This window comes from Cyprinodon tularosa, unplaced genomic scaffold (assembly GCF_016077235.1).
Source record: "Cyprinodon tularosa strain WSP-4 unplaced genomic scaffold, ASM1607723v1 ctg336, whole genome shotgun sequence".
Classification (NCBI taxonomy): domain Eukaryota; kingdom Metazoa; phylum Chordata; class Actinopteri; order Cyprinodontiformes; family Cyprinodontidae; genus Cyprinodon; species Cyprinodon tularosa.
The window spans coordinates 1,006,227-1,018,345 of record NW_024039048.1 but is presented as its reverse complement, the minus strand read 5'-3'; the positions used below and the strand labels follow the sequence as shown (position 1 = coordinate 1,018,345).

The 12,119-nt window shown below is 38.3% G+C and overlaps 1 protein-coding gene across 5 annotated transcripts in view; it reads left to right on the top strand.

Moving 5' to 3' along the window:
* Positions 1–12,119, top strand: part of anks1b (ankyrin repeat and sterile alpha motif domain containing 1B) — a 296,256-nt gene that overhangs the window by 172,665 nt on the left and 111,472 nt on the right. For all 5 annotated transcript variants that reach the window (XM_038294207.1, XM_038294206.1, XM_038294209.1 and 2 more), the window contains one exon: positions 11,501–11,687. In XM_038294207.1, the coding sequence (XP_038150135.1) occupies positions 11,501–11,687 (187 nt within the window). The remainder of the gene's footprint in view (positions 1–11,500; positions 11,688–12,119) is intronic.

The following is a 12,119-nucleotide window of genomic DNA, read 5'->3' as shown; positions in this document are numbered from 1 at the left end:
TGCATTATGAAACCAGGATGGATTGATGCTTTCTGATCAAGGAAAAGAGGAATTGCTTTATTGGAATAAATTATACACAATGGGGATTAACTGTGGTATTATTTTGGTCTGAAAACAGCAGCGATGTAGCAGATTTTCCAAGGTTATGTGGGAACTTTATAAGCTCAGGTACTGTATTTCTCTTTATGTTAATAGCTATAATGTTTCCAATCTGAACCTTTATAGGGAAATTGTTTCCTCTGTAGTTTCTTGTGTGTTTGTGCTACAAATAAAACTATTTCGACAGATTGTAAACAGAAATTGAAGTCGCCGACTACAGGATAAGATGAGACCACAATAAGCAACATTGATCAAACAGAATAAGGAGTAGAGTTATACAACAAGGCAGCAGGATTTTTCTTCTCTGTCATCCACCACAGATGGCTATTCAACTCTGAGACTTGGCCTCAACTTTCACGTTGCAAAAACAAGGATATCAGACTTAATTTACTCTGATGCTCTCTAAATTTGACTTGCTTCTTTCTTTGCAAAAACAAAGACATTAGACTTTATCTAAACCTGTGCTTTAAACATTTAAAGAGGGGATTTAGACTCAGTAAATCTTGTTGCCTGCAGTCATATTGTTATTGTAGTAGATAAATGTGTTTTCATAAGGGATTCAAAGTAATTTTCCATCAGCATTGGGGGAAGTCGAATTATATAAAAGCAACACTCTGTTCTTGACTATATAACTGCCTGTTTTTATTTCTTACCTAGAATAAAAATCTGCTAATAATATTTAAGGTTAACTTTAAAAGGTGAAAGCAGCAGGAGGCTGAAACTTAGTTTTGAGGGCTTTTTTGATGATTGACTCAGGCAACATTTTAATGAGATGTAATATTTTCATAACATTTGATTATTTTCTCTGAGCCACGGCATGGGCTTCCTTTAAAAGATCAAGACATTTAGTTTTTTTTGACAGAAAAATATTTACGCCTCGCTGATTGTTCATTTAGTTGGATTGTTGAGTGGGGTGTGGGGTGGGGGGTACATGTCAATCAACACAACACAATAAAACATAATAAAGACTTTCATATAAGAGGAAATATCATGATTAAGTTAAATTGTAAGCATCTTTTTTTGGGGGGGACAGCAAGAAAAAATATGATGAATGTGTGAAAATAATAATAATAATAAGCTAAGTTGTCCTATTTAAAAAATAATTACTGTTTATTGGCCTGTATTTTACAGCTGTAATCCAACTGACTTGAGCAAGCAGTGGCATAAGGAAGAATGTCTTTACAAACTGCAAAATAAATTAAATTCCATTTTTAAACTATCCTAAAACTTATTTAAGGGTAATAATTTTTACCACCCTTGCTTCCTCTCACTTTTCTTCAAGGTTTTTCAGGTAGGAGTGATTAAGATTTTTAAGGTGCGTGTAATTTATTAGCACACAGACCCATTAGGAGGATGTTAAACGGCATGTTTCCCCCATAGGGATGCTGTTAAAGCAGAGGAAGGAGATTTCTGCTCAACCTCAGCCTGTCATAGAAGACCTGACTGCACTGTGTGTCGTCTCTAAGTGTGCATCTGTGTCTAAGCTCATTAATCCCCTTTCAATTGGCCACGACATGTTCATTAGCCCACCGCCTGTTTGCATTGTTAATGCCAGGCTTCAGTGTGTTTTCTGCTGTATGCTTGTGTACATATTTAGTAACATAAAATGGTGTCAAACCAGCTTTAAAACGGTGCAGCTCAGCAGCCTGCTCACTAGGTTGAGTAATGGTTTGATAACTTTGGTTCTTTCTTGTTCAGCCTGCAGCACAATAAACACCACAAAGCATATAGCAGCAAGCAGATTAATATCAGAATAAATTGATAATCAGTTGGGTTTTTGTTTTTTTTGTTTTTTTTACATTATTTCTTTTCTAATAAGGTTTCATTTATATCTGATTACTTGTCTTTCAGATAAAGTGTAGGTCCTACTTATAAATGTCCATCATGTACATTGTATTATAAAATGTTTGTATTCTTTCAGTAGCACATTTTGTGACTATTAAACCATAAAGTATTATTTTTTTTTCATTGGATTTGATTAGGGCTGAAACAATTAATCGAATGAATCATGATTAATTGATTATTGAAAAAAATCGTCAACTAATTTAGTAATCAGTTAATCATTACCTGGAGTATAGAGACTTTAAAGCATGCCTAGCTGAAAGATAAATCCACTTAGAGCAGGAATTATATCAAAATTATTATAAAAATATATAAACATTTTGCATTTAAGATAAAAAAAAAAAAACATTTTCGTCTGTCAGTATGCTTGATCCAGAACTCCTTTAGTGGAAAAGTTTTAGTTTCACCTGGTTTATTTTAGCAAACAATCTTCTTTAAGGAACCTTTAGCTATCTGAGAATTAATTGATTAATTATAAAAAATAATCGATAGATAAATCGATTTGCAAAATAATCGCTAGTTGCAGCCCTAGATTTGATGCAAACATTACCATATCACTCTAGTGGCTGCATTGCCCATTGAAACGACCCCCACAGCATGTTACTGCCTCTACCATGCTTTTCCATAAGAATGGCACATTAAGATGGATATTGACTTAAGCTGATTGGACAAAAGGTTATAAATATTACAGCACAGTGCCTTTCAAAAGTATTCGACCCCCTTGAACTTTTGCCACATTTAATTTGTTCCACTTTATTGTGCCCCACTTCGTGTTGATTCTTCTCAAAAAAATTATATTTTTTATCTTCATGTTTGAAGCCTGAAATGTGGCTAAAGGTGAAAAGTTCAAAAGGCCTGAATACTTTTGCGAGGTACTGCGGATGAGACTTTGTGGTTTCACCGTAACAAGACAAAATGTGCCCAAACTAAAGAGGTGGGAATACGATCATAAGGCTCCGTATCTGCATGCTAAAAAAGATGAATGGAGTAAAGTCCTGATCCTGACAGCAGGATTGTGTATCCTCCTCCTCTGTGCCCACTCAGGGTGATTCCCCATTGGCCTCATATATCATTGTCATTATTCCCGGATGTCTCTCTGCATTGCTAGGATCTTGTCTAGTTGATGCATCGGACCTTTAAACATTTCTGGTCTCCTGTTGGTTGCTGCTGCTGAAGTGATTCTCTGAAAGGGAGAGAGAGTTGTAAAATAAAATAGTGGAGTTTATTGCTGTGCCGTGTACTGGAACATCAAGCTGTCTTTGATTCGTCTTTATGTTCCTTTACACAGAGCATGCATCACATTTTAAATGCCTTTATTTATACCAGATGACAGGCTGGAATTGCAGGATGAGGCCTTGTTATGAATTTTGAATGAGACTGATATCCGGCCTGTTTGTAGGCTATGGTTATCTGCCTTTTTCCTAAGTTTAGAGATACAGTGATAAAAATAATGAGCCGGAGGAACAGCCTGATGTAAAAATGACCTCTGATTAAATAGACTAACATATTCTGTTGCTTTGTCAGCTCTGTCGGTAGTGACAGGGAGGCTATTAATACACTCAAACCTCAAAGCTGCATCAGTGTTTGCATAACAATAAGGTTGGTTGAGTTTTTGTGAAACAGGTCGGACACATCCTTCCTTACCTCAAAGCAGACGCAGACTTCAGGGCCTTAACACCAAACGTCACCTCGCTGGTTTTTAGTGTCATCCTCAAGGGGAATACAGACGCTGGGATGCTGATGTGTTGTAATATTAGAAGGTATAAAATTGAATCTGAATATTGATTCACATTTTCTAAGGTTTTTCCATTGAATTTGACTGCAGTAATTAGAGAAAGGGATGGAAGAACCGAATAAAAGGACCAAACGACTGTTTGATCCTCTTGACTTTCGAAACCTAAAACCCCACCTGATCTCCTCACCGCAGTGCGGTTGGTAGCTGTCCAGCCGCTTTGTGGGGTGAAGATGAGGGGCAGCAGACATACAGGTGCTGGTCATAAAATTAGAATATCATGAAAAAGTAGATTGATTTCAGTAATTCCATTTAAAAAGTGAAACTTGTATATTATATTCATACATTACATACAAACTCATATATTTCAGATGTTTATTTTGTTTAATTTTGATGATTACAAATGACAACAAATGAAAATCTCAAATTCATCATATCAGAAAATTAGAATATTGGGAAAAGGTTCAAAATTGATGGCCCCTGGTGCCACACTCTAATCAGCTAATTAACTCAAACCACCTGCAAAAGCCTTTAAATGGTCTTTCAGTCTAGTTCTATAGGCTACACAATCATGGGGAAGACTGCTGACTTGACAGTTGTCCAAAAGACGACCATCGACACCTTGCACAAGGAGGGCAAGACACAAAAGGTCATCGCTAAAGAGGCTGGCTGTTCACAGAGCTCAGTGTCCAAGCACATTAATAGAGAGGCGAAGGGAAGGAAAAGATGTGGTCGAAAAAAGTGTACAAGCAAGAGAGATAACCGCACCCTGGAGAGGATTGTGAAACAAAACCCATTCAAAAATGTGGGGGAGATTCACAAAGAGTGGACTGCAGCTGGAGTGAGTGCTTCAAGAACCACCACACACAGACGTATGAAAGACATGGGTTTCTGCTGTCGCAATCCTTGTGTCAAGCCACTCTTGAACCACAGACAGCGTCAGAAGCGTCTTGCCTGGGCTAAAGAGAAACAGGACTGGACTGCTGGTGAGTGGTCCAAAGTCATGTTCTCTGATGAAAGTAAATTTTGCATTTCCTTTGGAAATCAAGGTCCCAGAGTCTGGAGGAAAAGAAGAGAGGCACTTCATCCACGTTGCTTGAAGTCCAGTGTAAAGTTTCCACAGTCAGTGATGGTTTGGGGTGCCATGTCATCTGCTGGTGTTGGTCCATTGTGTTTTCTGAGGTCCAGGGTCAACGCAGCCACATACCAGGAAGTTTTAGAGCACTTCATGCTTCCTGCAGCTGACCAACTTTTTGGAGATGCAGATTTCATTTTCCAACAGGACTTGGCACCTGCACACAGTGCCAAAGCTACCAGTACCTGGTTGAAGGACCATGGTATCCCTGTTCTTAATTGGCCAGCAAACCCTCCTGACCTTAACCCCATAGAAAATCTATGGGGTATTGTGAAGAAGAAGATGCAATACACCAGACCCAACAATTCAGAAGAGCTAAAAGCCACTATTAGAGCAACCTGGGCTATCATAACACCTGAGCAGTGCCACAGACTGATCGACTCCATGCCACGCCGCATTGCTGCAGTAATACAGGCCAAAGGAGGCCCAACTAAATACTGAGTGCTGTACATGCTCATACTTTTCATGTTCATACTTTTCAGTCTGCCAACATTTCTATAAATCCTTTGTTTTTATTGGTCTTCAGTAATATTCTAATTTTCTGATATGATGAATTTGGGATTTTCATTTGTTGTCATTTGTAATCATCAAAATTAAACAAAATAAACATCTGAAATATATGAGTTTGTATGTAATGTATGAATATAATATACAAGTTTCACTTTTTAAATGGAATTACTGAAATCAATCTACTTTTTCATGATATTCTAATTTTATGACCAGCACCTGTAGTGTTTTTTTTTTTTCTGTGGCGCCTTAAAGAGACATGATGGAGTTTTGTAACGATACAAGTTTTACTTTTCTCACCTTACCTGGAATTGCTATTGGTGTCTGAGTTGAGTTGGATGCCGGTCACTTCCAGTTGTTCACAAAATTCATCTTGAATATAATACTTCAAGTTTTTTTTCAGGTTTGGATACATTTAAAATGGACGCGCTTAATGTTGCATCCAAGAAACAGGAACTTCGGACCTGAAGTAAATTAAGGAAAATATGCTACAGGCTTATAGATGCATCTGTTTTTGGACAAAGGACCTACTGTATGAGCCTATAGGCCTATTTAAAATACAATACAAATAAGTATGAAAATAGATTTAGATTCACTACTTTATTGTCAAATACACTTCAATGCACGCAACCACGGTTTGTAACACAAGGACATCATCAGTTATCAGGTGAATATATGCACTGTTAATTAAACTTCACAATAACACTAAAACAACGTAGATTTGCTCAGCTGGCATGAACCTGAGTCAATGTGTTTGCGTCACACTTAACGCTATTAACTCCAAAATCCTTTCACGCAAACCACAAGGAAATAATTATATTATTGCACTATTTAAACGTTAATGAACAGTTCTCCACATCCATTACACAAAGAACCCAAGATCAAAATAACACTCTAAAATACTATGGTTACGTTAAACTGCACTAATAGATATGAAAGTGTTAGGCGGCACCATGCTATTTGAGCTACAAGCATGGTGCCATGGTTACAGATATCCAAATGTTGAAGTGTGCTTTGGGGTCGTGGTGATAGTCTTTCATGAGCGGATGAATTTGAAGTGCAATTCTGTGCCTTATTTCCTCCTCGTTTCTGTAATTAGACATTTACTTGTCGGCTGTTTCGAGCGGGATACCTCTTTAAGGCCCATTCATACCTCACGTTTGGCCTGCACGTCCGTATTTCTGTCCGTACGTTCTATCCGTTGACTCCTTCATACCTCTGTCCGTTGAGGTGCGCAATAACCCATATTTCCTCTAGGTGGCAGTGCTGGGCGCCAATGATTCGTCATTGATCAAAACATGGCGATGGTCAAAGACCTGATTCTGTTGCATTTGCTCCGTAAGCGAAAGAAAAGTAAAAAACGAGATCGACGGTGGAACGTGAGGCCATTGAATATCAGTCGCCCTTTTGATGGGGAATTTTGCAATTTGGTGTTGCCTATGCGGGAGATGGATGTTCCATTGTTTAAAGCACAGAATTCTAACCTTCTTTGTGATTTTGTTGACATTTTGTACTAAAAACTCAATAGCGCCCCCACCGTTTCCGGTAGTATTGTATCGTCCGTAAGCGTAAGCTCCCAATTTTCGTGTCAAAGTACGGACGAAACCGACGGTTAGAACGTATGAAACACTCCACACGTATCCGTATCCGTCTTTTACGTGAGGTATGAATGGGCCTTTACTCGGCGACCACTAGCTTTTTTGGCGTTGCCTTGACAACCTAACCTCCGTAACTTGTGTTGATTAGGCCTCAAAATAATGAAATTAAAATCCAAATACACGTAACAGTAAAATAAAACAAGTCAAAATCTTTTCCCAAAATATTCATAACAAATTTATAAATTGTGCAAAGTATTTTTAATAATAATAATAAAAAAAAGGTCTCCCTCTTGCCACTACGGGGTGCTGCAGCACCCCTAGCGCCCCACTTGCTGCGATCATGTACTGAGGTGTCAGTCTGCTCATCAAAAAATGTTTTAGCCCTAAAGGGTAAACTAAAAAGGCTATTTTAAAGATATTTTTTTAGTAAAAACTTACAAACATTTCTCTTTAAGTTAAGATTTTTTTTGGATCCATTTTTTGTTGCTAAAATTGAAAGAAACATATATATATATATATATATATATATATATATATATTTGAATGAATTTTCCAATCAGCTACAGCTCATAACTCATCATCTTTACAGACTAGACAATTTATTTCTGTTTAGGGGTTAATGAAGGTTCAGTTTCTTTCTTTTTCTTTTTCTCCAGACATAAATCGCATTTCCTTCAGCCAAAAAATCTAGTCTTGCTGATGTTCTTTTGCTTTCTTGTGTGCTTTCTATTTTCCAAGCTTATTTCTTTGAATGTTTTATGGCCTGACACTTTGATGTCTCCCTTGGTCTACCGAGATGTTTCCCTTCAGTCTTTATTTGTTATTTCCTTCTTTTTAAGAGCTTCTGTCGCCCCCCCAGGTGGAATTCTGTCTTAAGAGTTTTATAGTCCTTTCCACTGCTCAAACCGACTGTTCTCTTGTTGAAGCCGTCTTTCTTTCTAAAGTTCAATCACTTTTAAAGCAGAACCATTTGCATAGATCGACTTAGTTAGCAACAATCTTGACTTAATGTGCAAATGTAATGCAATTTTTCCAAAATACGATTTACAAAGTACTCCTATTCAACAACACTTTACTATATATATATATATCTATATATATATATATATATATATATATATATATATCTATATATATATATATATATATATATATATATATATATATATATATATATATATATATATTTTTTATTTTCATCACTAAAATTACACCTTTATTTAATAGCCTATAAAACTATATAACAATAGTTTAAAAGAAATCCACATACATGGTTTAAGCCCTCAGCTGTGTGAGGTTTTAATATAAACATGTCCATAAATCTGGAAAAGATTAAGCTGTTTGTTTCAATATTTCATACAGATTTTTCATTTATTTCCCTGAAATGCTTCAAACCATCCTCTCTGTCTTTCCATCTGGTTCTATGTTCAAGTGTAAGCCCTTCATATCAATATTGCACTGATAATGTCCTTCAGCTTTCAGTATTTTCTTTTTACTTTCTCTTTGTTTTTTTCCATCAATGTTCCTGAACCACCTATTCACCGGCTGTTCTTTTGCTTTGGTTTTTAATTTCCAGCCCAAATAACCAGAGGGGCGTCCTTTCCTCCTCCTGCCTCGGTTTCCTTTAATCCCTGGAGTTCTTTTGCCTTGAGTCACAAAAAAAGACGCTGAAAGTCTCTGGAAGGTTGTTGCGTTTCCTCCTTTGAATGTTTCTGAATTTGAATTGACCCTCGTGGTTTACCGTATTGATTCGTGCCACATATGCCACCGAGGTTTGAACTGTGTGAGCTGTTTCTAAGGCACAGCAGCAGGTTCTTAAGAGCTGCAAATCCGTGATTATGTAAGACATGCTTACAGATGCCAATTTCATTTGTCTTCATTTTCGCTGCTGCTTTCTCTGATTTAGATTAGATTTGAGCTGCTTTTTGCTCTTTTGCTTTCTTGTTTTCATCTCTCTGTCTTCATCTTGCCTTGTTTTGTTTAACAAAACACAAATATTGAGATTCTCAAACATTTTCTATTTTGCAAACTCATTTATGTGAAATTTCCTTTCTAAAGATTATACCTTTTGCTACACAGTAACATATTTAGATTTTATTTAGTCTATTAGATCAAGGGTGTGCACATCTAGTCCTTAGAGCTACCATCCTGAAATTTCAGTTTCAGGTGTATTTAAAAAGGGTTGCAGGATGGTTCCTCTGAGGACTGGGTCTGAACTTCCGGTCTCTAAAAGCAGAGTGGTTAAAAAGCTGTCGAAGAACTACTAAAGGAAGTGAATGAAATCATTTCCTACAGCCAGTGGCATGTTCTGCCTCAGTGCGCTGAGAACTACAGCAGAGGCGCATTCAGAGGAGTAAGGATTATCCTGTAAGCTGCAACATGTATTGCATTACACTAGTTTGCTGCTGATTTCATTGGAACACAGTTTTTTGATAACTTTGACGTAATAAGGCCACTTATCTTTGACTGGTCTGTGTAAGGCAGCTGAAGTTCCTTAAATGAACTGCTTGTTTTGCAGTTAAACCAGCTTAAATTTTTAGTGAAAATCATTCATTTTCTTGATGAATTCCCAATTCTGTTCGTGCTTCAACCGTCTAACCCAAAATTTTCCCTTCTGAAGAAGCATAAATATGTTTGGAAATCTTAGACTCAAACTTATCATTAGCCAGGATCTGCAGTAAAACCGTCGTTTCAATATCGGCATTGGCTGTTACAACCTGAATGAACAACCTTTTGAAAGATCAGCACCCCCACCCTGACTGATGTTTACAGCTGTATAACCCTTAATGACTGCTGCAGAGAAGCTTTATAGCCACTCTGTATGATTAGAAGCGATACCAGCTAAGCATAGCAGTGGCTGCATCATGCTTAGGTTGTTTTCAGTTTTTCAACTTTCCTTCAAATCACGTTTCTTAATGAAACTTTTAATTTTTTGATATTTCAACAGGACATACACTATATTGCCAAAAGTATTTGCTCACCCATCCAAATTATTGGAATCAGGTGTTCCAATCACTTCCATGGCCACAGGTGTATAAATTCAAGCACCTAGGCATGCAGACTGTTTTTACAAACATTTGTGAAAGAATGGGTCGCTCTCAGGAGCTCAGTGAATTCCAGCGTGGAACTGTGATAGGATGCCACCTGTGCAACAAATCCAGTCGTGAAATTTCCTCGCTCCTAAATATTCCACAGTCAACTGTCAGCTGTATTATAAGAAAATGGAAGTGTTTGGGAACGACAGCAACTCAGCCACGAAGTGGTAGGCCACGTAAACTGACGGAGCGGGGTCAGCGGATGCTGACGCGCATAGTGCGAAGAGGTCGCCAACTTTCTGCAGAGTCAATCACTACAGACCTCCAAACTTCATGTAGCTCAAGAACAGTGCGCAGAGAGCTTCATGGAATGGGTTTCCATGGGCGAGCAGCTGCATCCAAGCCATACATCACCAAGTGCAATGCAAAGCGTCGGATGCGGTGGTGTAAAGCACGCCGCCACTGGACTCTAGAGCAGTGGAGACGCGTTCTCTGGAGTGACGAATCGCGCTTCTCCATCTGGCAATCTGATGGACGGGTCTGGGTTTGGCGGTTGCCAGGAGAACGGTACTTGTCTGACTGCATTGTGCCAAGTGTAAAGTTTGGTGGAGGGGGGATTATGGTGTGGGGTTGTTTTTCAGGAGCTGGGCTTGGCCCCTTAGTTCCAGTGAAAGGAACTCTGAATGCTTCAGCATACCAAGACATTTTGGACAATTCCATGCTCCCAACTTTGTGGGAACAGTTTGGAGCTGGCCCCTTCCTCTTCCAACATGACTGTGCACCAGTGCACAAAGCAAGGTCCATAAAGACATGGATGACAGAGTCTGGTGTGGATGAACTTGACTGGCCTGCACAGAGTCCTGACCTCAACCCGATAGAACACCTTTGGGATGAATTAGAGCGGAGACTGAGAGCCAGGCCTTCTCGTCCAACATCAGTGTGCGACCTCACAAATGCGCTTCTGGAAGAATGGTCAAAAATTCCCATAAACACACTCCTAAACCTTGTGGACAGCCTTCCCAGAAGAGTTGAAGCTGTTCTAGCTGCAAAGGGTGGACCGACGTCATATTGAACCCTATGGATTAGGAACGGGATGTCACTTAAGCTCATATGTGAGTCAAGGCAGGTGAGCAAATACTTTTGGCAATATAGTGTAGATCCCAAACAGGCCTTTAACTTGTTTTGAAATAAAAGTTGGCTTATCTTTGGCTTCTGAATGTACTCAACAGTGGAACTTTTTTGTTGTTAGCTTTATCTTCCCTAATAAGAAGAGAGATGATACCAAAACCTGGATGTTTGCTATAAAAAAATTGTTTTAACACAGTATTAAGGGTGGCTATCTTCCACAGGTTTATTAGAAAAAATCAGTACTAAGTTCAAACCTGTGCAGCAAGTTTATAATCTAGACCAGATCTTTTATTTTTGCTATCTGTTTAACTTATCTAAATTAATAAAAAATAAAAAGATTTTAATATGTAGGAATATTAATTCATTTTTTTTTTCATCTCACTATACCTTGTTTTTTAATCTTTTTCTTTTCTTTTTCTTTTAGCCAAAGCAGCGCACATCCCTGTCTTCCTCTCTGGACGTCCAAAGGCCAGTCAACCACAGCTGTGAACCCAGTGAGGTGAGCTCTTCCCTTGGCTACGCCAGCTTCAGCACCAGTCCCCCTGCCAGCCCTCCTCTCAGCCCCAATCAGGAGGACTCTGCAGGCTCCAACGACGACTGTCAACTCACAGGTAGAACAGTGGCTTTAATATTTCACTTCAGCTTCACTTCATCTCATTAGAGGATGCATAGACATCCTAGAAAGTTGGCTTTCATCTTTGTCCAGTGCTGAAATGTTTCTGCGATAATCATACTACTGAAGAATATATAAAGGCTGGAATAAATAAGGATTGACAAATTATTTGGAAAAAACATTCAAACTAGTAGATTCAATTTATTTACCAAGACTTGGTGCTCAGGTGGTTTTCAGTAAAAAGTTTGAATGACTTTTAGCTCTAAGGGTGAGACATTGTTTTTGCTGCAGCGGTTGTTCTTTCACTGCATCTTTTTTCGCCCGAGTGAACATAGAAGCTAATCTCTTTCAGCCTGAAGACCAAATGAGACTTTATATCTTTTGCCCTTGGTGTCAAGAAATTGAAATCGTATTTCTGATGCTGTCACAC